The following is a 26,554-nucleotide window of genomic DNA, read 5'->3' as shown; positions in this document are numbered from 1 at the left end:
TCAGAGTGGTAAAAATGCCCAGTTCCGTCTATGACTGACTAGAAGACTGAGCCCCGTTCTATGGGATACAGCCCTTGCCACAGTGATCTACACATTCCCACCCTCCAGCTTTGGTTACGGCAACTCCATTTGTTTAGGAACAACAGCATACATGCAGAAAGAGCTACCGCTGGTACAAACACAGCAGTCTGTCTGCTGAACAATTCAGGTCATCATGAACACATCAACCCAGTGCTTCACTCTCTCTGATGGTCTAAATCTCTGTCCTGGTATTCAAAGCCCTCCATGGAGTTGACTGTAGTTACTGGGGAGATCATCTCCCCCTCCATGACCATGACCTCTCGTGACAGCTACATTCCACCAGAACAATGAAACTATTGACTAATGTGGGGGAAGCTTATGGCTGCAGCAGAAAGAACCAGAGGAGATAAGGATGACCACGACTGCATTCAGAAAGAGTACAAACCTTATCTCTTCAACTTACCTTTCCCTCAAGTACACACACAACTAACCAAGCCACGTCTCCCAAAGGCTAAAAAGGAAGAGACACAGATGGATTATATTTTGAGATATTGGGATGTTCTTAGATATTATGCTGAATGGGCCAGTTAAAGAGCTAAGAAGATTCAAACCCTTCAATTTTATGATGAGAAATCAAGATGCTTCCCAGGCAGGGGGAGGTTCAGGTATATACTAAAATTATCATAATATATAGCATGTATGCCATCCTTTTGTCAAACACTAATCTGATTCTTGCATTTCTTGCGCATTTAAAAGTCCTTCCAGAATCAATGGGAGATGCTGGAAGATAAGGGATGCAGATTTGAGTCCATTAATTACTCCACACAATACCCCACCCTTAGAGGAATAAGTATCCCCATTTTACAGACAGGGATGTGCACCTATTATAGGCATTTCCCACACATTCCTTGTGGCTCCCAGGTTCCCATGTCTGCAATAATAGGGCCAGATCCTACAAGATGATGAACATCCTCAATGCCCATTTACATCAATGAGACTGAAGGATGCTCAGCATTTTGCAGGATCAGGATCAAAATGAGCCAAAATTCTGCTTTCAATTACACTAGTATAAATTCAGAGCAACTACGCTGAAGTTAGTGGAGTTATTCCAGATTTAGAGATGCCAATGAGAGTAGTATTTGGCCCAGTTTGAATAATGGGTTTTAATCAGGAGTGACTCCACTGCAGGCAATGCAATCATTCCTAAGGCTGCAAGTCTGTCATGGAGATCATGGAAGTCACAGATTTAGAAAATATGGATTGGATAAATGGACTATAAGGTGGATAGAAAGCTGGCTAGATCATTGGGCTCAACCGGTAGTGATCAATGGCTCCATGTCTAGCTGGCAGCCAGTATGAAGTGGAGTGCCCCAGGGGTCGGTTTTGTTCAACATCTTCATTAATGATCTGGATGATGGGATGGACTGCACCCTCAGCAAGTCTGTAGATCACTCTAACCTGGGGGGAAAGATAGATACACCAAAGCGTAGGGATAGGGTCCAGAGTGACCTAGACATATTGGACAATTGGGCTAAAAGAAATCTGATGAGGTTCAACAAGCTCAAGTGCAGAGTCTGCACTGAGAATGAAATAATCCAATGCACTGCTACAGGCTGGGGACTGACCGGCTAAGCAGCAGTTCTATAGAAAAGGACCTGGGGATTACAGTGAACGAGAATCTGGATATGAGTCAACAGTGTGCCCTTGTTGCCAAGAAGGCTAACCACATATTGGGACTAATTGCATTAGTAGCAAATCGAGGGAAGTGATTATTCCCCTCTATTGAGCACTCGTGAAGCCACATCTGGAGTACTGTGTCCAGTTTTGGGCCCCCCATTACAGAAAGGTTGTGGACAAATTAGAGAGTGTCCAGTGGAGGGCAATGAAAATGATTAGGGGGCTGGGGCACATGACTTACTAGGAGAGGCTGAGGGAACTGGGCTCATTTAGTCTGCAGAAGAGAAGAGTGAGTGGGGATTTGATAGCATCCTCCAACTATCTGAAGCGGGGTTCCAAAGAGGATGGAGTTCAGCTGTTCTCAGTGGTGGCAGATGACCAAACAAGGGGCAAGGGTCTCAAGTTGCAGTGGGGCAGGTCTAGGCTGAATATTAAGAAAAACTATTTCACTAGGAGGGTGGTGAAGCACTGGAATGGGTTACCTAGGGAGGTGGTTGAGCCCTGGCTGGGATGATTTAGTTGGCGTTGGTCCAGCTTTGAGCAGGGGGTTGGAGTAGATGACCTCCTGAGGTCTCTTCCTCAGGAAGAGAATGGGATGATTCTATGACTTCTGTAGCGGCTGGTGTGGCTGGCTCTAGGGCTGCCGGAGCAACTCCAGAAGCCTCTGGGCCAGCTGCCACCCTCTCCTCCCCACCCCCACCCCAGAAGCAGGGGTCCTGGCCGCTGCCGTCCCCCAAGCACTGGCGGAGGGCCTAGGCCATGCACTGCCACCCGGCCTCCCTCTCCCAGGTACTGGCAGGGGTCCCAGGGCATGAGCTGCCATCCACCCACCCCGAGCACCTACAGCACCCCTGGGCTGTGTGCTGCCTCCCTCAAACACCCATGGCACTCCCCAGGCTACCCCAGAGAATCCGCATTGCCCCCGGGCCTCCTCCCCCTCCCCAGCACCCAAGATTTAGTCAGCGGTATATAGTACAAGTTATGGGTAGGTCTCGGGCAGTGAATTTTTGTTTACTGCTTGTGACCTGTCCATGACTTTTACTAAAAATACCCATGATTAAAATGTAGCCTTAATCATACCCCACCGCAAAGCAGGGGTAAGTGAGGTCAGAATCAGGCTCCATTGGATGGGTAACAATTACGAGTCAGCTGCACTAATTTATACTAGCTGAGGATCTAACCTTATATGTTTTAAAGAGCCTTTTGGTGGTACTTCTTGTTTTGGTTTACTGCTTGTAAACGCAGCAGGCAGGTCAATATAAAGTGCAGTAGTGCCAAAGTAACAGGGCAAAGCTTGACCTCTGCCACTATCCAACGGGATTTGGAGGAAGACAGCACATTTCCACTATTTACTTTAATTAGACATAAAATCAATCGTGCCCAAGGAGGCTAAAGGTAGGTTAACCCTCAATCCGGAGCTGATCTGTCATTGTTCATTGCTACCACAGATTGGTTACATGGTGAGATATTTGCTTTGTCAATAAACCCTGACACAATGGACTGCAGGAAAGAGAAAAATGATCACATGGGGCCTGCTTCTCCTCATATGCAGCAGCCAATAGGAGTTTTTCCAGGATTGGGCCCACGAGGTGCAGCTCACAAATGTGTCATTTTTTGACTTCTTTCTACTCTCCCTGGGGCACTAGATTAGACCATCCAAAATATACTAGAGACAGGCTGACTACTGGCCTGATGAGCCCCACTGAAGCCAATGGGAGTCTTTCCATTAACTTCATTGTGCTCAGATCAGGCCCTAGATGAAGATCCTTTGGGATAGATGTTCTAATAGTCTATTCAGCAGTATATGAAAATCACATGCACTTTTATCACACCTTGTATTGTGTGATGAAGGGGTAAGATTATTTTATATGATTCAGAGATAGTGCATGTACAATATGAAAGAATACCTTTGGTGTTTTGCATTACAATCCTGTTATTCCTGCAGAGGCAAATCATACTTCGTTTACCCTTGGGAGCATCAATCTCTTATATTTCGTCAAAAAAACAAAAACAAAAATCCAATCACACAAAAAATGGTTTTTCAACTAAATGAAATTTTTGGAAGAAAAAACCCACAACCTGAAAACCCAATTATTTTTGCTTTGATCGGCTGAAAACTGAAAAAAAGAGGGTTGCCAAAAGCTGAAAAACATTCCGTTTGAAGGGATTTTGGTTTTGTGATGAAAACTTAGGTGGCTTTTTGAATAAAAACAAAATTCATTTTTGTCAAAACTTTTCAGGTAGGAAAAAAATCATTTCCCAACCAACCCCACTCTATCGATTAGGCTAGGTACTGTATTTGCAGTTGGCTCTTCCCCATAAGTCACCAGTTATAGTGAATGGACCTGAATCCAAATTTAGAAGCCAGTGTAGAACCAGTTATTAAAGGGGCTGGCGGGTGGGCAAACTCCAGTCTGTGAGCTGGATGTCCTGTCTGGCCCACCTGAGCTCCCAGCTGGGGAGGCTCCCCTGGCCCCTTTCCCGCTCCCCCCTCCTCACAGAGCCCCAGCTTGCCATGCCGCTGGCACCAGCACAGCTCTGCAGCTCCTGCCACTTTGACCAGCACAGTAAGGGGGCCAGGCCGGGGCTGGGAGGAGGGGTTGGATAAGGGGCAGAGAGCAGTTGGAGGGGGGGAGGTTTAGAGGGGGCAGTCAGGGGACAGGGGGGCTGGCTAGGTGTGGGAGTTCCAGGGGTCTTTCGAGGTGGTGGTGGATGGGGTCGGGGCAGTCAGGGGACAGGGAGTGGGGTGAGTTGGGTAGGGGCTCAAGTCCTGAGGGGCAGTTAGTGTGGGGGTTCTCGGGAGGGGGTGGTCAGGGGACAAGGAGTGGGGGAGGTTGATGGGTTGCAAGTTCTGAGAAGGGCAGTTGGGGGCAGGATGTGAGTTGGGGTCGAGTAGGGAGGGAGACAGGTACATGGGGCTTGTACTCACCGCGTGGTTCCCTACCGGGTCTTTGGTGGCACTTCGGCGGCAAGGAGTTGTATGTCTTCACTCGCTACGGGTGAAGGTTCCGCCACCGAAATGCCGCTGAAAACCCAGAGTGAGTGAAGACTCCTCTGCTGCCAAGGACCCAGTAGGGAACCGGTTCTTAGGACTTTGGGAGCTCATCACTGCCTGAAGCTGACCTTGTAGATTGGTGTAACTCCACTGAATGGAATTACACCACTTTTAAACTACTGTGACGTCAGAATCAGGCCCAATGGGGCTACTCACATGAATAAATCAAGAAGGATCCAGCCCCTAATGCATAATAAATCCCCCTGATTTAAGGCAGTGTGAGATAACATGTGTGATAGATGTCTAGGCCTTATCTCCACTAGGGACATTTTCTAAAGATTTGCTAATGTTGGTTTCCCTTCATCCATGCTAGCAACACTGGAAGGGAGGCCCAGTATAGACCTGCAGATGGGGGCTGCCAGTATTTTTATTATTATATTAATAAGGCCTGCTCAGAGCAGGATTCAATGACACAGTGTTGGAAAAATGCTGGTGGCAGTCAGTGGCCATCTACAATACCTTTCCCAGCATTGCCTCTCGCCATGTGTTTAGACTAAAAGCTCCTTAGGGCAGGAAGTATATTTATTTATTATATATGCATATATATAATAAATATATAGTGCCAGGCAAAACGGAGTCCTGGTCCATGATGGGGGTTCTGGGGGCTACCATAAAAGAAACAACAAATTAGTAGCACAAATATCAGCTGTCCTATTTAGCTGAGTCTGCCAATGCCAGAGTTTTTGTGGCTTCCCCTTCATCCCAAGCTCCAGAAAGTTCAGAAATAAAAATCAATCACGAGCTAGCTTAGTGCAAGAACAACCAACTTCAGCGGCTTTGCTGGAGAGGAGTGGAGTCCAGGGGCTTGATGCTGTTCCAGCAGAAGTCAGTTTGGGCCTTTCCCGTTGACTTCACTAGGCTCAGGATCTGGCCTCAGAATGCTCATTGAAACTCTAGTGTAGACATACCCAGACTGGGAGCATGACTACTGTTGGCACTGCACTGTTGGTCCCATTGTTGGTATTATTATCTGTATTATCATAGTGCCCAAGCCTGTCATGGACCAGGACCCCACTGTGCTAGGTACTGTACAAACACAGACCAAAAAGACAGGCCTTGCTGGCTTCTTGGGGCTTGAGGGTAGGGGGAGGCAGAGGGATTCAGGGGTGGGACTCAGTCTTTTGTCCCAGTTGTCCTTTTCCCCTCTGCTCTTGGGGCGCTCATTTTAAATGAAGACGGCCCATGACAATAGCATGGTTGTTTTTTTGAGTGTCTTTCATTAAGCCCAATCCTGCTACCCTCATTCTCCCATGACTTGGGCGGTTGCTAAAGGGTTTTAAATGAGGAGCCACTTTTAATAACAAAAGGAAAAGCTAAAGGCTGCCATTAAGACTCATTCACTCAACTCCCCTCAGCACAGACAAGGTGTCTATTAGTCGGAATGCTTGTATCAAGGGCCCCTTTGGCAGGTTGCTTTATCATGAACACTCAAACATTTATATTCACACACTCAGGCTCGGGGCAAAGCCTCTGCTTACCTACCTCAGGCAAGGGCCTCCATTCACGCCACAGGAAGGGAGCAGAATTTAACCCTGACACCAAGAGGAGAAAAAATGCAAACGTAGTTAGAATATTTGAGCCTATTAACAGCCCAACCCCGAAACCCTTGCTCATGAGAATTGTCCCATTGACTTGTAAGGGTTGCAAAGATGAGCAGTGTAACTATACGCCCTGATCCAGCAGGGTTTGGGTCGCAGTCATCCTTCATTGACTTCACCAGGGCTTTCTGGCACATTGCAAGGTCAGGCCCCTACTAATGGGGTGCATTCATGTTTCAAAGGTACCACTGGGAGTTTCACTGAGTAAAGACTGCAGGATCAGGACCTTAATAAAGCTCTACATTGTGGACCCAATCCTATGTCCCTGACTCACATGAGTGAGCCTTACTTACATTTAACTCCATGAGCTGATTAAACAAAGGAAGTTCAGTGATGTTCCTGGTCCTGATGATGCAACCACTACTAGAGTAATTTGATGGCTTTCCTTCATTCCCTCACCCATCACCCAATAATAATAATAGAAAGAAAGAATTAAGCAAATTCTAGATGCTTGTTCCTTCTCAGATTCTCAAACTACTCAAGAAAAGGGGATTTTTCCAAACACAGAGGAATCCTTCTTTCATTGTGGCCCTCTACCAAATGAAAACAGACTCCCTACACAGAAATGTCTGATTATGCTCCAAGTGACAGCAGTGTAAATTACAAATGACTAAACTGCCGTCGGTGGAGTTAAACTGGTGTGAAATCAGAATCAAGCCTATGGGATCAGCTTATTCTTGTACAAAGAGCCCGATTCATTCCCTCTGGTAAATCAGGCCCATGGCCTCTTCTTTGGGGGATAGCTGATGAGAATTAATCATAACTGTGAGCACAGGATGTTATGGAGACAAGGTGGGTGAGGTAATATCTTTTATTGGATCAATTTCTGTTGATGAGAGAGACAAGCTTTTGAGCTACACAGAGCGACCTTGCATTTAGCTGTAATGCTGGGAGTACCTTTCCCAGACCTTAAAAGCTGTATGGCTCCTAAGCTTGTCTCTCACCAACAGAAGTTGATCTAATAAAAGATCACCTCACCCACCTCATCTCCCTAATTTCCTGCAATCAATACAGCTACAACTACGGTGCAGTTAACAAATGATGGGTGGGCCTTTCAAAAGGCCCATGTTTGCCAAAAAATGTGCTTGCACTTTTTGATAAAGTTTTCTTCTCTTCATGCATTATAAAAAAAAAATACAGGCTCCACATTCACTCAGGATATTTAGAAACAAACATTGAAAGGAACTGATTTCAAGATACCGCTTGTGAAACTCACATGCCTCCATTGGGTAGCTGAGATTGTTGAAGGTGAATTCAGATGTCTCTCTTTCTTGGGGAGGAAGAAGCATTAAGCAGGGAAATGCCAAAGACAGCACACACCCCCTCTATGCCCTGCTGATAGCAGTCCCCAAATTCTCACCATCTCCCACAGATTCTGTCCCTTGGAAGCAGGGCCGGCTCCAGGCCACAGCAAGCCAAGCGTGTGCCTGGGGCAGCATGCCGCGGGGGGCGCTCTGCTGGTTGCCAGGAGGGTGGCAGGTGGCTCTGGTGGACCTCCCGCAGGCATGCCTGTGGAAGGTCCACTGGTCCCGCAGCTCTGGTGGAGCATCTGCAGGCATGCCTGCGGGAGGTCCACCGGAGCCGCAGGACCGGCGAGTGGCAGAATGCCCCCCGCGGCGTGTCAACGTGTTTGGGGCAGCGAAATGGCTAGAGCCAGCCCTGCTTGGAAGCCACTGAGACTTCAATGACAGATGAGGGTGTTCAGCATTTCACAAACTAGGACCAAGCCAGGCCCACATGAGCCTGCACCTTCAGGGGACTGATTGCATTTTAAGCACCATCTTGTGTGGCTCTGCTCTGAGCAGGAGGGTTAAAATGTCGACAGCCACATGGCGCTATCTACACCAGTGCTCCACCTCGAGCTTCAACCAATGGAGCTGAACCGGTGTTAGCAAGGGTGAGAGACTTCAGAGGAAAAAGGCTTGTGCAGACTCAGTATTCCTGAGCTATGCCTATGGGCCTGATCCAATGCCTATTGAAGTCAGTAGTTTTTCCATGGCTTCAATGCATTTTGGATCAGGCTCTAAGTGAGGGGAATAGTAGGCTCTAGATTGGTCTTGCATTGGTACATCAGTGCTAGGTTGTCCCTATAGGTGCTGGATTGCATTGGATGAAATATTGTATTGAGTTTCAGAGACAAAAACGTTACCTGCTTATATGGCATTCTAATAAGTTGGATGCACGTGACTCGTTGTTAAATATAGTACTGCAATTGTACTGCCATTTCAGTGTCATGCTCTCTTTTGTTTTCACTGTATATGTTACATGCCTTTAAAAAGCATTTAGACAAGCTGGCTGATTACATCAAATCCCTGCCAACAATTGAGGTAAACCTCAGAAATGTGAGGAATTTTTACATCATGGATATTATGTACTATAGGACTGGTTCTTTCACAACTGTAAATCAGAAGAAACTTCACTGAAGTTAAGCGAGTTTCTCCAGATTTAAACCAAAGCATAAGAGCACATTTTGGCCCACTGACCTCCACTGGATTCCTCTGCTGAGGAACCTTAAATGGGTGCAATTCCTTTGACTCCAGGGTTTGAATTTGGCTGCGTGGGCTTGATCCTACATGAGTCAGTCCTGCTCCAATTAACTTTGCAAGCAATTACTATATATTAACCAACCTAAGCTGAAAATAGGCAATTTACTGTCTAAAAGCAGCAAAAGCTTCAGTTCAGCTTTCACAATTACCAATCAGGAGATTGTAAATCAAACCTCACACTTCTCCTTTGAGCTGAAAGCAACATTTTTTTCTTGGCACAGAGAAAAGTGCTGAGTCCCTGTATCTGTTGTCCCAACCCGTGTCCCTAACCATCTAAAAAAGTAAAATAAAATCTGAACAAACAAGCAAAAATCTAACTGTAAATATTTTATTCCCCAAAATTTTGTTCAGTTTGAAAAGTTTCATTCATACACTACAATTAAAAAAAAAAAAAAAAAAAAAAAAAAAAAGAGGGGAAAGGATGGGCAAAATAAACTTTCCCAAATGTCAAACACGTTATAAATAAGTACAAATCCAGAGCATAATTTACAAATATAAAATCCCATAGAAATGTATGTACAGTAGTACATTACATACAAATATGTATAAAAATATTCACTGTGTTTATTCTCTTGCTAAAAAGCTGTATGGCTAGATTGTGTGTCTTTGGTACTAAGCTTAAGTAAAACGATTCTTTTACAAAATAAGGCTCTGATTCTTCAATAATATACAAAGCACAGGCAGCCTGGCGAACCTGCATGGAGCCACTCTGTATCTAACAGGGTTCTGTGTGGGCAAAGACTCTATCCAGGCATTGTACACTGCAGGACTGTGGCCTAAAGCAATTACCTAAACAGGCAATCACGGACATAGGGATTTTTAGAAGGCACTTCATTAGAAATCTCTTCATTTTTCTTCTTTTCCAAGACCAAAGCACTTGTAAACAGAGGTTCACAAATAAATGACCAACAGGCAATACTCCCCTGCTATGTGTCTATATTTGGTCCTTGCTGATTTCTCTTTGTAGTTATTTTTTTAACTCTACATTCAAGATTAAAAACCTCTGAAGTCACTAATCCAGTTCTGGTTCTCATTTGCAGAATTTTGTGGCAAACAGGCATCTGTGTGGATCAGTGATTTTGCAGGGATGAGTAGGGAAATACTCCACATTGTGTGTGTGTGTACGTATCTATTTACTAGATTGTAAGTTTTTCTTCCTGGGAAAACATACTGCACGTGTCCTGCTTCAAACGCAGTTTGCAAAAGCACGGGGTCTTCCTTGGCTGGTTCATTCAGCAACTTTCTTGTTCCGTCGAGTTGCAATCCATGCCCTACACCTCGGTGCCATCCCGGGCGTAGATGAGGCTGTTGACTGTGAAGTTGTAGTAACGGTTGTACTGGGTGGCCTGGCTGCTGCTGCTGCTGCTGCTGCTGGGGTGGAAGGAGTTGTAATAGGCAGCAGTGGGCCCTGGAACTCGCTGCAGCTGGTCTGGTGGGTGCACCTCCTGGGAAGAGCTGCTGGAGGAGGCAGTGAAGGTGCCACCGCTCATCTGCCCAGTGGGGAAGTTCCGATGGTGCAGCTCCCTGCTGAAGCCTCCTGCCAGGCGGTTCCCTCCACTGCTCAGTGAGCTCATGCTACTGAAGAAGGTGCTCAGGCAGCCCGGGGTGGCTGAGACGATGCCCGGAGAAGAGGAGCTTTTGGGATGGTCCCTGGCAGGTGATAGTTCCAGCTCTGGGGAGGGGCTGTTTCCACAGGGCTTGCCTGCAGCAGCCGGGATGGGACGCCCTTCCTCAGCCTTCAGGCCCCCCCCAGAGGACACCACAGTGGAGGCGTTAGGCTCAGAGCGCCGTTTACGCTTGCGCCGGAAATTCCCATTGTCAAACATCTTCTCACAGTTTGGGTCTAAGGTCCAGTAGTTCCCCTTCCCTGAAGGGGACAGAGAAGGAGTCAGACAGCTCCTCCAATAGATGCCCTGCACCCTCTGAGCAGGATCTGCACCCTCCTTCTCCCCCCACCCCTACCCCAGCATTTGCACAACCTGCACCCGCCAAACACCCACTCCAGACTTGCTGACCAGAGCCTGATTCTCCTCTCGCACTGTTGCAATTTCACTGACTTAAGTTCAGGAATTCAGAATCTGCCCCACCGACCACGCACCGGGAATTAATCTTGCAGTTCTGATCCTGCTAAGTGGCTGCTCCTCCGAGCAGGGCCGGCGCTACCACTTAGGCAGCCTAGTCAATCACCTAGGGTGCCAGAATAATTGGTGGGCGGCATTTTGCCGGACGGGGCAGCAGGCAGCTCCAGTGGAGCTGCCGCAGTGGTGCCTGCGGAGGGTCTGCTGGTCTGCGGCTCCGGTGGAGCCGCCACAGTCCTGCCTGTGGATGGTCAGCTCCTCGCGCGGCTCCGGTGGACCTCCTGCAGGCACCACGGCGGCAGCTCCACCGGAGCCGCGGAGCACTGGACCCTCCGCAGGCACCACTGAGGCAGCTCCACTGGAGCTGCGGGACCAGCGCGTGGGGCGCCAAAATTGCCGGCCGCCTAGGGCGCTCAAACCCCTAGCGCTGGTCCTGCCTCTGAGCCTACAGCCCCACCCCAAACAGAGTAAAAGGACCCTGCAGACAGAACTCCAAATGCTTCCCCAATTACACCCTTGTCATTTAAGTGTGTGTTTCGGCAGCTATCTTAACCAACGCACCAGGGATTGAACGGGGGACCTCAAGCACTAAACGCACAAAATGCTCCATCTTAAGATCGCCGGGGCTGTAACAGCCCCATGTCCTCCGTGGATCAGGCACGGAGGGGCCTGTAACCCACACTCACCCGTTGGCACCCCAATCCCAGGGAGACCTACACTGCAGTGTAGGCCTGCACTTACTCGCTCATCCTGATACAGCTCAGCTGGGGTAGGGTGAGACAGAGGGGTACATCAGTGGTGCTGGGCATGTGTGGGGCCATCTCACCCATGTTGTGGTTCAGGGCAGGTTATGGGGGAGGGAGCATCTACTGGTGGGGTCTCTCTCAGCGCTGCACACATGCCAATGGGCCAGGGAGATTGGTGTGCATATAAATAAATACAGCACACCCACAGTGGCCCCCTTGCTGCCTGGGCACAGTCATGCCCACACCATGCCTCAGATCTCTGTGCAGGGAAGGCCCTGAATCCCTTTGCACCCAGGGGGCCCTTGTGCACTTGCATTAAAAAACCCTTTCCTCACCAGGGCCACCCAGAGGATTCAGGGGGCCTGGGGTCCTCGGTGGCAGGGGGCCCTGGCTTCGGCAGTAATTCAGTGGCGGGGGGTCCTTCTGCTCCGGGACCTACCACCGAAGTTCCCTGAAGACTCGCAGCAGGGACCCCCGCCGCCAAATTACCACCAAAAACCTGGAGCAGAAGAAGCTCTGGGGGCCCCAGGCCCTGCAAGAGTTTTCCAGGGCCCCCAGAGCGAATGAAGGACCCCACTCCAGGGGCCCCAAAAACTCTCATGGGGGCCCCTGCGGGCCAGGGGCAAATTGCCCCACTTCCCCCCCCCCGCCCCGCCCCGGGCAGCCCTGTTCCCTACTGAGCAGGACATGTAATCCCCACTCCACCTGGCTACAGCCCTAATGCCTCCCTCCCCTATGGGCCTCTGCACCCAATGTGCATGTCTGAGCCACACAATCCTTCAGGGTAGGTGGGACCCTGCATCTCTACAGTACCCCCCACACCCAGCGAGCAGACTGGATTTACACCCTGGGGCTGGGACAGATCGGTGCAAAGGGCCCCACCCCTTGCCCTAGAGGGCAGGAACCTCATAATGGAAACCCCAGAAGGGCCCTGCCCTGCTGGGAAGTGAACCTGGGGCCCTGGATCCAGCTGCTCCCCTGGGGACAATATCCCACCCCACCCCCATCACAGGATCTGCCCCTCGGTGTCCCCAGCTGGGCGGAGCAGTCGGGGTGGGGGCGGTCCAACACCCCGAGTTACACTGTCCTTCGCACCCCCTCTCTGCAGCCCCCAGCCTGCACGGAGCTCTGCCCGCCCGCCCCACCTGCCCGTACCCTGGGTGCAGGTGCCCCTTTCCCCGCGTGGCTCCCCCCGCTCCCCTCCAGGCCGGCTCATGGGGAGCGACCGGGAGCCACATCCCGGGATCCCGTCCCCCTGCCCGAGCTCCCCTGGTGCGAGCCCCGCGCCGATCCCGCTCCGGACACCCAGCTCCGAGCCGGCCGGGGGCCGCCAGTGGGGGTTACAGCGCAGGGGCTCCTGGCGCCCAGGTCCCGCCGGCTCCCTGCCCTACGCCTCGGGTGTCCAGACACAGACCCGTGCAAGCGGCAGATGCTGCTCAGCCCCGCGGTCCCCTCCCTGGTCGGCCAGATCCTGTCCGGTAGAGCGCTCCCCTCGGGTCCCTCTCCCCACCCTAGCCCCTCGGTCCGCTTAACCGCCCCCCTCCAGGATCCTGGGCATCCCCAATCCCTCTTCCGCCGGCTTCCGGCCCCAGTATCCAACACCCCCCTCTTCCGTCGGCCTCCTGGGCACCCCCCCCATCCAACACCCCCCTCTTCCGCCGGCCTCCTGGGCACCCCCCTCATCCAACACTCCCCAGCCCCCTGGGCACCCCCCTCTGCCACCAGTCTCCGGGGCATCCCCTATCCAACACCCCCCAGCCTCCTGGGCACCCCCGTCTGCCACCAGCCTCCGGGGCATCCTCCCATCCAACACCCCCCAGCCTCCTGGGCACCCCCCCCCCCGCCACCAGCCTCCTGGGCACCCCCCCCATCCAACACCCCCCTCTGCCACCAGCCTCCGAGCATCCCCTATCCAACTCCCCCCAGCCTCCGGGGCATCCCCCCATCCGCCACCCCCCAGCCTCTTGGACACCCCCGTCTGCCACCAGCCTCCGGGGCATCCCCCCATCCAACACCCCCCTCTGCCACCAGCCTCCGGAGCATCCCCTATCCAACACCCCCCAGCCTCCTGGGCACCCCCGTCTGCCACCAGCCTCCTGGGCATCCCCCTATCCAACACCCCCCAGCCTCCTGGGCACCTCTATCCCTCTGCCCCCGGGCACCCTCCCAGACCCACTCATTTCCCGGTCCGCTCAGCGGCCCTCTTCCTCTCCAGCCCCCTGCCTGGGCATCCCCGATCCCTCTGCTCCCGGGCACTACCCCTGGGGCCCCAGCCACTGAGCCCCCCCTCCCCACCCGCCGGCGCTCACCCGGGTCGTCCTCGTCGCGGGGCACCTTGCGGAAGCAGTCGTTGAGGCTGAGGTTGTGGCGGATGCTGTTCTGCCAGCCGGCCTTGCTGCGCTTGTAGAAGGGGAAGTTCTCGGCCACGTACTGGTAGATGTGGCTCAGCGTGAGCTTGCGGCCGGGCGCGCTCTGGATGGCCATGGCGATCAGCGCCGAGTAGGAGTAGGGCGGCCGCACCAGGCGCAGCAGCTCCTCCTGCCCGGCCAGGCTCAGCCAGCTCAGCTCGGCCGCCGCGGGCGAGGGCGAGCCCGGCGCGGAGGGGGCGCCCCGCGAGCAGCCGTAGGAGGCGGGCGGCAGGAAGGGGGCGGCCGGCCCCGGGCCGCCCTGCAGGTACGGGGCTGGGCCGCTCACGCCCCATAGGTAGCCGGCGTTGGCAGGCGCCCCGTAGTCCGCCAGGGCGTAGGCGGCCGGCCGCTGCGTGGAGGAGGCGGCCGCGGCGCCGGGCTGCGGATAGGCGCCGAAGGGCTCGGCGCAGTACACGGCCATGTCGGGCGCCTCCCGGGCCCGGCGGGGCTGCGGGCTGGCAGGGGAGCTGGGCTGCAGGTCACCGGCGCTCATGGTCCCGGGCCATGCGGGGCGGCCGGCTGCGCTGCCCCCTCCCCCAGTGCCGGCGAGCTCCTTATAGCGCCTTCATCTCTGCCCAGCCTCCCCGCCCGGGGCCAGGGCTGGGCGGGCAGGGGCCGCAGCCAGTGGGAGGGCTCCCTTCCAGGGGCGGGCGGGAGGCCGGCAACGCGGGGCTGGGTAGATCCCAAAAAGAAAGAAAAGGAGGGAGCTCCTCCCCACTGGGAGGCGACGTACCTGTCTGTCTCCTGCTCTCCCTCCCCACCGGGAGGCGATCTGTCTGTCTGTCTGTCTCCTGCTCTCCCTCCCCACCGGGAGGCGATCTGTCTGTCTGTCTCCTACCGCCTTCCCCACCGGGAGGCGATCTGTCTGTCTGTCTGTCTGCCTCCTGCTCTTTCCCCCTCCTCCCCCCCTCCAGCTCCGAGCTGTCTGCCGCTGCAGGCGAGACAGGAGTTTGGGGGTGGGGGGAGCCTGGAGGAGGAAGAGAGGCTCCTCTGGGGATACTGGAGTTCTCCTGATCGGCCCTCCACTTTGGGGACCATTGCTCAGCCCGCCCTCCTGGGAGGATGCGAGCGATTCGGGACTGAAGTGGTGTTGAGTCTATCGACCATCACATCCCCAACCCCTACCCCCAATGCAATGGATTTGGGACGGGAGAGACTACACGGCAACCCACTGCGCTTCCGGGAGGCACATCATTGCGAGCCTGATCCGAAGTCCCCGGTACAAGTCGACGCGAGTTTCTCCGTTGGCTTCACTGGGTTTGGATCAGGCCTGTGATTAATATGCGTGGGCTTCAGACTTCCACAGCTCCCGTACTGAGGGAATCGTGCAAACGAAAAAACTCCATCGAAGTCGATTTTTAAACCGATTCTATTTAGGTGCCCGCGGGAGAAATCCATTTGTGTGTGTGCAAAGTTTAGGATTCTTGAAAAAGATCCTAATTTTTTATTAACTCTGAAACAGGTTTAGGTTTTGTTTTTCTCCCTCGCTTTGGGAATCGCAAAGGAAAGGATCGTTTCAGCTATTTGCATCCGCCAAAAATAAAAATCAAAATCCTACTTTAAACTAACTTTTAAAACTTTAAAATGAACGCTGCGTTTGTTTGAAAGTCATCCCAGTTTAGGGAATTTCCCAGATCATACCAAGTGTATTTTAAACTATGAGACAGGTACTCAGATCTTTAAAAAATCATAATAATTGTAAAAAATCCTCATGTGAAGGTCAAATTTGTTACATTTTAACTCCTTTTCCATGCAATAAAATTCTCTCTTGTTTGTTCACTTTTACAATACTATGTGCATATTTTTCCACTAGTATATATGCATCATTGCTAAAAACAAAACATAAACTAATAAAAATACTTTAAAAGCTGTTCAAATTAGGCCCCTAATCTTAGTACATAAACAAAGCAGAGCTGTTAACATCTAATAATGGACATAATTTAAAAATGTCTTAAACGATTAACAACGTGGAATAATAGGGTTCCAAATTTTGCGTTAAATTATGTGCAAATTTATTAAAATCCAGGGGATCCCACGGACTGGAATTTGAAAGCAGCATGTGGTTAACTTGCATATTTTGTGTAATTTAAAGTGTCTTTTACGGCCCCGGTAATATACAGGGATAGATCACACTTAAATAACGTTGGATAAGAAATTACCTGAAAGGAAAGAAACGCAAATGCGGTGCTTTAATTTATATTTCAATAGGAAACACCTTGCGAGCTTTCCTTAGACATACACAAGTGATTTCCAAATACAAGTTTAATTGTGGCTAACATGCAGGCCAAATATTTGTCTTTGCAACATTTCGTTTTCGATTAAACAAATCAAAACGTCTCCGAATTTATAGACACTCCTGGGTATAAAGATTTGTAAACAGGAATGTAGCCGGGAAATGAACACAGAGAAATCAGACTCTTTAGGATAAAATGCTTTCATTTTCACACGATGAGAAAGATGGATACAATCATATCAGGTTTGTTTGACGAATGTAGATAATCTCTGTTCATCGCTTTGAACATGTTAATCTTTTTTTCTAAAGCCTAATTGTTATTATTTCATTACGTTTGCTGTTGATAAAATGTGTCAAAACATTGACATAAATCAAAAGCGCACGTTATAAAATTCTTAGGGGTGTGCAGTTAGAGTTTAAACTGACATCTAGGAGGGGGAAAAATCAGAAAATAAATCTTTCTTAAAACGCCTTCACTTCTTTTGCTGTCGATACAATATTTCTATAAAACATCAAGGCAAAGTTTCAGACGCGCTTTGCAGTTCTAGCGCAAATCCCCAAATTGTTCTTCTCACAGTGCATCGAAGAGGGAATGTAACAACTCCACAAGACTTATCGATTTATTTAAAAACATAAACAACCCTTTGAACACAATATTCTCCCGTGGAGGTGTCGGGAAATACGAGCCTGCGTTTCCTTTTCTTATTATGCCTCGTGTTGTGCATTTTTCCTTGTAGAAAAGAATTTGCTACGTGTATTTCTTTGTTTAGTCCAAGCATCAGCCGAAACACGATGACTTTTTAAATGTTTTGCATTGTCTTGTTTTGATTCTTACTCTTAAACGTTCGTTGTTTATAACAGTCCCGCAATTGTTTTGCTGGAAAATGACCAATTAAAAGTTTAAGTAGGCGATAGGCAAATTAAGTTAAGAGAGTTCAGACAAGTTTCTTGCTCAGTCATGGCATAATGGAGGCGTCTAAAGAACAAGAAGAGACCGGATTTTAAAAGCAAAGTTACTTCTGTGTTTGAAGATCTCAGTTGATATATGTATTCTGTAAAATGACAGTGAATCTGTGTTTACCCGTTAGTTCAAAAAGTCTGTGATCATCCCGCTAGGAAGAAAATCTATAAGTGGAATCATTACATCGCTTTGCAAATTTTGCTTCGGGGTCTTGTTTTATTTGGAAAATTGCAGAGCCACCTACAGGCATATCCCGGCTATTACAATGTAGGACTGAGAGCGGATATTCTCCTGAAAGGAATGTATTTCTCTTTTAAGTTTTCCTTAGTTCAATTCTGAATCAAACAAAGGACCTGGGCTAAAGATTAGTGCTGTTTTAGATCTAGGAAAGAATATGAGTTTTTTAAATCATCCTTGTTTAACTAAACAATACGAAATGGAAAACAAATAAAAAACTTTATAACGTTATGAAATTGCTTTTATGTCACCTAAATTAAATACCTATTTTCCATACAAATAGTGGAGGTGATTGAAACCTTTTTAGTGTATGGACTTGAAAATACTTTTATTTTATCTGTTGTGTTATAACTTTAAGATAGAATGTACTAAATTAGTATATTGTGTAGGTAGATTGTCACTAAATGATAAAGATCTTATTGCTTTTAATTTTTTCCAGAACGAATTCTTATCTACAATAAAAAAATTAAAAGATCCAGAATTTTCATCCCCATTTATTAGCATCCTTAATCTTTCTATTTTTAAGACTGGCCTGAGAGAAGTTCATGCCACAGAAATACATGAAGGAATGAGATAAGTGAGGTATTGAAATACAAAAATAAAAACATCTTCAACATAATAGTCTGAATAAAATTCACCAAAGTGAGGAGATACAGAGTTAAGGTCTGAAAAGTACCCACAAGCCACTGTGTTGCACTAAAGCATTTTTATGACATTTATCCCACGAGGAGTCTCATTAAATATTAGTAATTGTGTTATGGAGGCCATGATAAATTGTGGTTGGAGCACTGAACTGAGACTCAGGAGACCTGGGTTTCACCTTCGGATCTGCTACTGGCCCACTGGGTGACTTTGCACAAGTCACTTCACTGTTCTGTGCCTCAGTTTTCCCCTCTATAAAATGGGGATAATGCTATTGACCTTTGTAAAGTGCTCTGAGCTCTGCAGATGAAAAGTGCTATATAAGAGCTAGGTATTATTATTGTATTGTATTAATGGTATTCATTTTTTGGCACTATATTTTTTTAATTCTTGTTTGTAGTTCATAGATTTAAATGTTTTTACACTGCTTGTTAGGTGCTGTATTGACCAGTAGGAAGACAATGTCTCTGCTTCAAAGGGCTTATGATCTAAGGCCCTGCCCCTCCACACATTTGGATGCATGCTTAATTTTACATATGTGAACAGTGCAGTGAGGTCACTGGGGGTATGTCTACACTGCAATTACAAATCTGTGGTCGGGTTGTGCCAGCTGACTTGAGCTCAGGTGAAGGGGCTGTTTAATTACAATGTAGATGTTTGGCTCAGGCTGCACTCTGAGCTTTGGGACCCTCCCACCTTGCAGGGTCCTGGAGCCTGGGCTACTGCCCAAGCCTGAACGTCTAGATGGCAAACAAACAGCCCCTTAGCCTGAGCTGAGTCCGCTGGCATGCACCAGCCAAGGGTTTTTAATTGCAGTGTAGACATACCCTTACACAACTAAAGTTAAGCATGTGAGTAAGGGTATGTCTACATCTACAATTTTGCAGCGCTGGTTGTTACAGCTGTATTAGTACAGCTGTATAGGGCCAGCGCTGCAGAGTGGCCACACTTACAGCAACCAGCGCTGCAAGTGGTGTTAGATGTGGCCACACTGCAGCGCTGTTGGGCAGCTTCAAGGGGGGTTCGGAGAACGCGAGAGCAAACCGGGGAAGGAGACCTGCTTCCCCGCGGTTTGCTCTCGCGTTCCCCGAACCCCCGAGCAAGCAGGTCTCCTTCCCCGCGGTTTGCTCTCGCGTTCCCCGAACCCCCCAGCAAACTGTGGGGAAGGAGACCTGCTTGCTCGGGGGTTCGGGGAACGCGAGAGCAAACCGGGGAAGGAGACCTGCTTGCACGGGGGTTCGGAGAATGCGAGAGCAAACCGGGGAAGGAGACCTGCTTGCACGGGGGTTCGGGGAATGCGAGAGCAAACCGGGGAAGGAGACCTGCTTCCCCGCGGTTTGCTCTTGCGTTCCCCGAACCCCCCTACAAACCGCGGGGAAGGAGACCCGCTTGGGGGGGGGGATTTGGAGAACACCGGAGCAAACCGCGGGGAAGGAGACCTGCTTGATTACCAGAGAGGCTTCCTCAGGTATGCTGGGATACCTGCTTATTCCACGGAGGTCAAGAAAAGCGCTGGTAAGTGTCTACACTTGATTACCAGCGCTGGATCACCAGCTCTGGATCCTCTACACCCGAGACAAAACGGGAGTACGGCCAGCGCTGCAAACAGGGAGTTGCAGCGCTGGTGATGCCCTGCAGATGTGTACACCTCCTAAGTTGCAGCGCTGTAACCCCCTCACCAGCGCTGCAACTTTGTGATGTAGACAAGCCCAGGATTGGGATCAGACATCTCAGTCATGGATGTGGTGCACTGGGGTGGACTATTGCACAGGGAGGCTTATTGGCTTCATGGATCACACTGCAGGGTCAGAGCCTCGGGGCCTGTTTCAGACACCATTGACTTCAGTGGGAGTTGGATCTGGCTCTATACTGACAAAAAAAGTGGGTGCTGTCAAGCAACTGGCTAAGCAAATCCCATCACCCATGACTGTGCATGTCATTTTATTACTTCACAGTCGCGTTTTGGTTCCTTTTGGCTGTAGTTGGTGGATATGAACCTCCTTTCTTCCCCAGTGGCTACATAGGCAAGCCAATAATGGCCCGATTAGGCCCCTCATGATCCACATATGGGGGGTGGGGGATCTTGTGCACACAGCTCTCACCCTTCTGCTATTCCCTGGACAGAACAATTGGGAACAGATCCCAGCATGCAAGAATAACCTAGCACAGATTTGTTTCCTCTCCCTTCTTGCTGCAGGAAAATCAGCATTTGGAGCCGGGGGATGGGGGGGACAATAGGGTCCCAAGTTAAACTTTAAACACCTGAGTATGGGACTACTCCCATGCTTTAAGTTGAGCATATGGTTATGTGCTGTTCTGGATCAGGGCCCAAGTTCCCATTAAGCTGCTCTAGGGAGTTGTTCTTCACTCCCCCTATGGTATGTTCTGTATATAGTTACTATAATATCTGATAGTGTGGTCTCAAAGGTTTATTGGCATGAATATGGGAAGGCACCGTGTACGTGTGTGTCTGTGTTGAAAAAGCTTTTCTCTTTACCTAAGGAGAAATTGTGCATTTCCCCTCCTCCCAGTATCTACTAGTCCTGTGTGATCACCTAACTTTGCCTCCCTATGGTTTGTTACAGTAATTAGATTGTAAGGTCTTCCAGGCAGGGACCATCATTTTGTTCTGTGTTTGCATAGCACTTAACCTTCTCTCTCTGATTTACCTCCTGCCCTTTTAAGTCAATGGGGCTGCAGGTTGGGCACATGCTTAAGTGCCTTCCTGAATTGGAGCCTAACAACTGGCTATTAATAGATGTTTTAATAAATGGTGAACCATTTATCAGTCCTTTATAAACTGCTAATAAACGTGCCCTGTACATAAAGCGTGACTAAATATAAACCAGATGATGGCAGCAATAAATGACATGGGTTAGCAGCTGCAAGTGTCACAGAAGAATTGGATTTTTCAGGATAGATCTGAATGGCTTTAGTTTGGAATAGATTTTAGCAAACTGGAAGAGAAGTCTGGTGTGTCAGGGGAGTTAGCAAGTGGGGTAGTGATGGTGGGGAGATTCTGCTCTAAGGAAACAGAAGGAAGTCAGCTGTTTGAGGATGGATTAAACACACACTCCAAATGTTTGGAAACAAGTTTTCAGAAGCACTCAGATCTCTGCATTCCTTCCTGCAGCTCTCAAAAAACAGTGTCACTTCTGGCTTAAGCAGATTCATATAAAGAATCCCTACCGCTGAGCCCATAAACATAATCCCACTTGGTTTTGTTTGGTAACAATAATAAAGTCTATCTGCTGAAGGTGTGTGGCTAGTGCTGTACCTGAAGGCTCCTTTCCTGCGAGAGATGTTAAGCAGGGGTTTTCTCTCTACCAGTCAAGTCTGGAAACATGTGAGCAAGATCAAACCAAGCTACTGTTTGCTTTGTGGCGATTCCTCTCTTTTGGAAGCACCCTGTGGAATTTTAAATGGAGCTGGCAGCTCAGGGATAGGGAGGATTTTGTTCTGTCCTTTCTAGCAAAGCTTTTATAACCGCCTTTGTGGTTTAAGTTAAAAGGGCTCGGTCCTGCAGTCTTCATTCCTGGGAGCAGGCCAACAGGGGCAATTGCTGCCCTTGGGTGCACACTTGAGATATCCTTGGGCCTGATTCTTTGGGGATTCCTGGATTTGACTCCAAGTTAATACATTTATTTTACTGATAAAAATCTATTTACCGAAAAGGCCATTTTAAAGCTTTCACAAATCCTAGACCATGTAGAGTAGGGGTCAATCCAGCATTGGCAGGGAAACTGCCCTGCTGTCCCCAGCACTCCACCAGGCTCCTCCTTTGGAGCACTGGTGCAGGGTCTGAGTAAGAGACAGTGCTGTGGAAATGGCACTGCCCCCATCCATATTCAAAGGGGGAAGCCAGTGCATGCTAGGTCCCTTCCTTTCCCATAAGCAGAGTGGGACAATATAGAGTCTGGTGTTTTAAATACCTGCATACGTTTGGGGCTGTTAGTCCTGACGTACAAGTATCACACTGCTGAACTTTACATCCCGCTTGGGAGAAGCGCCCCATAAATATCTGCAAAATGAACACATTGTCCTCTTGCAAAACCCTGCTTAATACTCCACTTTGCTGGGGTGGCTACAAATATCTTGACACTGGTTAGGCTGCTGGTGTGCTGAGGCTACAGCCCATCATGCTGACCAATATTGCCTCATTGTGTCCTTGGACTCCCCTGTCTGTCTGGATTCATCTGTTGTCTCTTGTCTTACACTTAAATTGTAAGCTCTTTGGGGCAGGGATGGTTTGTTCTGTGTTTGTACAGAACCAGGTCCATGACCATGGCAATAGAAATGAATAATAAGAATAACCAAGGGACAGATTTTCAAGTGTCAACATACACAACTTGCGCCAGATTGTCAAAAGAGCTCCACTCCCTGCAGCTCCCTTTGTGACACGTCTGGATAAGTTTTCAGTCTCCAATGGGTGGAGCTTTTTGAAATTCTGGGCACCTATTTGGGAACTGAGCTCTTCTGAAACTCTGGGTCCAGTTATGGGTGCTGAACTCTGAAAAGCTCCAGGATGTCTCAGAAAAACCTCATCTTTTTAATATGCAAAGATCTTTGACTAGTGGGCTATGCTTAAAAAACTGGAGCCCTAAGTGAGGTGCTCAAAAATCCATATAGAAATAAATGTCCGGATTTTTCAAATGCGCTAAGAACCCAATAGCATCCATTGAGGTTTGTGCCGTAATTTCATAATTAAGACACCTCCCAAATTCTGACACACATAATTCAAAGGAATGCACTGGAACCTGAACTAAGGATCTCACCTCAGAAATGCTCAGATTCATTGGGTATAAGGTCTACCATTTCTCAGTATTAAGTAGTTAGATATGGTAGACAAATAGACTAAAGGCAATCCTCAAGATAGGCAGCCACTTTTAAACTGTCCCTGAGGTCTGCAGTACAATTTTGTTAGATTGTTAGTTGGAGACCATATTGAGTAGGCATCTGACTGGACCCTTGGGTGGCTTCAGGCAAATTTTAATGCATACTGAAAACCAAAGAGATAAGACAAAAGGACTGACCTTTAGTCCTCTGTTTGTACAGCACCTAACACAATGGGCTCCTGGTCCACGACTAGGGCTCCCAGGCACTACAATAATACAAATAAGGTTTGATAATGGGAGTCTTGCCTGAGTGAGGGCTGGAGGATCAAGGCCTGAGAGATCAAACCACTCTGAATTCAGCAGCATAGGAGCTGTCATACTGAATCTGACTCGTGGTCCGTTTAGTCCAGAACACTGTCTCTGACACTGGCCAAGACCGGATGCTTCAGAGGAAATTGCAAAATACCTGGCATTAGGCAGATGTGGGATAATCTTCCCCCCATGGAAGTCAACAGGTTTTGGTGGAGTCAAGAATTCACATTGCCTATTCTGAAATGCTTGGCCTGAAGCTCTAAAAATCAAAGGTGGGAAAGGAAGGGAAACAAGGTGATTTATGCTGTGCTCTGGGAGGGTGAGTGAGATGGAGATGATTAAACAGCAACAAAGGGGGACAACCCATGTGAATGTCCCAAGAAGTGATGTTGATGCCTCAGATGCTTCTCTCTGGGTTTTCTGTTTCATTCAAAGCTGTGTTGTTCCATTAGCAACTGGAATAGCACGCTGTTTGGGGAGGGGGGTGGACCTAAACTTAAATCCCTTTATCTGTTAAAATAGATGATTTCTAGTAGATTAAACAATGGCCTTTCAGCTTACTGGACCATAGTTTATGGCATAATTAAAGTATTCTCCAGAGTCTCACCTCCATCCCTTGCAGCCAGTAGTCCATAGCACCTCATCATCAGAGATAATCTGGCTCCTGTCTGAAGTGAGCATAGCTGCAGATGAGGAGATTAGCAGGAGATAAAGCATATTGTCTGACACATAATAAGAGCGTATGATGCAAGACTGTCTCTTCAATTTCAGTCAGTGCTGGTTAACCTTTATACATCTGGCTCCTTGCAGGGTTTTCAGAAGGCCATGCTGTTCCAGGAGTGTGTGAGGATTTCCTGCATCTGGGAGGCAAATGCGGCAGGACTTTTATTTTGTATCTGTCTTCTTTGTGAAGTGCTCAGTCAGGGATCTAAGGATGCTCAGGACCACACAGCAGGCACTGGGTTGCTCTTCAGGGCACCTGGCAAAGCCTATCTGTTTTCTTGGGCTTGAGCCTGAATCTGTTGCCATCTGGGAAGGTGTTTTTTCAGTTGACTTTGCCTCAAATTGGTTAGATCCAGATGCCTCTGACTTCAGCTGAGTTACTCCAAATTCCCTTCAGCGTCACGGAGAGTGGAATCAACTGCCCAATTGTCTGTAAAACTTTACTGCAAAGAACTAAAAAAGGAGGGTGTGTTTTTTCTTGTTTGTTTCTTTATGATTTATAAAGAGAGCATAGCAAGTCAGGGGGGTTTATTCTTATTTTTCTCCTGGATGTATTAGGAATGTCTAGTCTGCTCTTCCCTGGTTTTGCAGGGGGACATGTGAGAGAATGAGGTGGTGGAATGAATTCAGCCACGGGGGACTCAGATATGGATAGGGTTCTTTCTCAAACCCTAATGGTAGGAGACAATGGTGTTGCGTCTTTAAAAGAGACCTCTTTTCTCTCAAATGATTCTCAAGTGTATGAATGAAATAGATAGTTGCAAAAGTCAGGGTGTTTTAAACCTTTGAATACAAAAATAAAATCACTTCTCATCTCAGCTAATCAGGTTTTACCTGCATTATGGTATATTCAGTGTCATAATTCTATCAGTTGTCTAATTGCCCATAGGGTCTTTCAGCAAAAAATAGGGCAGAAAATACCTGAATTTCTAATGTAAAAAAAACAAGCAGAAAAAAATGTGTATTTGGGGCTAGGAAAAAGTCCTTTCTTACATCTTACTTAAAAAAGAAGCAAATAATAATAATACCTACCTCTTGTACAGAGTTTTCATCCATAGATCTCAAAGTGCTTTACAAAGGAGGTCAGTATCATTATCCCTGTTTTACAGATCTGGAAACCGAGGCATAGAGACATGAAATGACTTGCCCAAGGTTACCCAACAGGCTAGGACAGAGCCAACTCTCCTGAATCCCAGTCCCGTCCTCAAGCCACTAGGCCACAAATCCAGTATTCCCCTCTGGCCCCTTCCAATGGAGGTCTGCTTTAAATTGTGATGTTGTAGAACAGACACACATGTGTGCACCCAGAGGCTACCATGAGTAATTCTTTTATAACTTCAAAAAATAGCAGAATCTTAAAGTAAGTATCAGATTTCATAGGTGGACATTTAACAGGCTAGGCCTAAACAGGTTGGGAGAACATGCAAAATCTATTTCTATAGTGTGCAAGTTACTTTTGTGTCCTGTTGGGAGAAGGGATAGCAGAGGCAGTGGATAAAGCAATAGAGTAGCAATCAAGAGATCTGACTGTCCTGTCCTGCTTTTGCCCTGGACTTCCTACCTGACTTTGAGCAAGTCACATCACTGCTCCATGCCTCCATTTTTCCAGCTGTAAAGTGGGAATAATTATAGTTACTTCCTCTGTAAATTGCCTGGAGATCTATAGGTGGAAACTGCTCCATAAGAACTAAGTATTATCAATATAGGAGCTTTAAAGGAGCTGCAGGGAGTAGAAAGATAATATACTTTTACTTCATGCAGGTTGGGGCTGATTCCGCTATTAAAAGTACAAAGTGTTGCACCTGTAAAGATTACAGGTGAAGTCCTGTCCCTATTGAAATCAATGGGAGTTTCTCCACTGTCTGACTTTTTCAGGACCACCCTACATTTCATTCATAAAAGGCTCCAGAGTCAGTGTACCTTCCTAGCTTTTATGTCAGTTCGACATCCTCAGTCTGTCATCAGGATGATCTGACTCAGGAATGACTGGCTCATCCTTCTTCCTCTAAACGCTTCATCAGCTGTCCCCTGCTAACTGTAAATAAAGGCCACTAGGGATAGATTTTCTGCCTGACCCCTTCACCCGAAATAAAAATAAAGCTGGCTGAATTTAATCCTGACACAGAACTCCTTCACCGGCCTGCTCCTTCCCTTAGATGTTGACAGTTACCTTCCAAGCCCCATGGTTACCTTTGATTTAGCTGTAATGGCATCCCTGTACTTAGGAGGGTTCTGGGCCTGTAATCCTTTCTGAAGCCTTCATCAATTTATAGGGTAACCTGAGATACGGGTCTCACTTGCCCATGACATTACCTCTTGTTGATACTTGCTGAAGGTATCAACAAACTGGAGCTCACTGTAACAGCGTGGAAGCACCTTTCTAAATTCGAAAAAAGTTGGTTTATTGAAATGGCCAGAGAGGTTTGGCAATTTTTCTGCCCACACCTGCTTTAAAATCTGACAGGGGACAAGGACTCTGCTT

The 26,554-nt window shown here is 48.3% G+C and overlaps 1 protein-coding gene across 1 annotated transcript; it reads right to left on the bottom strand.

Annotated features, from left to right (window-relative positions):
• Positions 1-10,168: 10,168 nt before the first annotated feature.
• Positions 10,169-14,622, bottom strand: FOXI3 (forkhead box I3). The gene is made up of 2 exons (XM_030563396.1): positions 14,031-14,622; positions 10,169-10,764 (listed from the first exon to the last, which is right to left on the bottom strand). Exons 1-2 carry the CDS (start codon positions 14,620-14,622, stop codon positions 10,169-10,171), a joined length of 1,188 nt encoding a protein of 395 aa, XP_030419256.1.
• Positions 14,623-26,554: the final 11,932 nt, after the last annotated feature.

Source organism: Gopherus evgoodei, chromosome 5 (genome assembly GCF_007399415.2).
Source record: "Gopherus evgoodei ecotype Sinaloan lineage chromosome 5, rGopEvg1_v1.p, whole genome shotgun sequence".
NCBI classification, from domain to species: domain Eukaryota; kingdom Metazoa; phylum Chordata; order Testudines; family Testudinidae; genus Gopherus; species Gopherus evgoodei.
The sequence above is the reverse complement of the archived record's forward strand: the minus strand, read 5'-3'. Positions and strand labels throughout refer to the sequence as shown.

Coding starts and splice junctions, on each gene's coding strand:
- FOXI3 (XM_030563396.1), bottom strand. CDS start 14,622: ATGAGCGCCGGTGACCTGCAGCCCAGCTCCCCTGCCAGCCCGCAGCCC. Junction 10,765..14,030: donor CCGCGACGAGGACGACCCGG/GTGAGCGCCGGC, acceptor TGTCCCCTTCAG/GGAAGGGGAACTACTGGACC.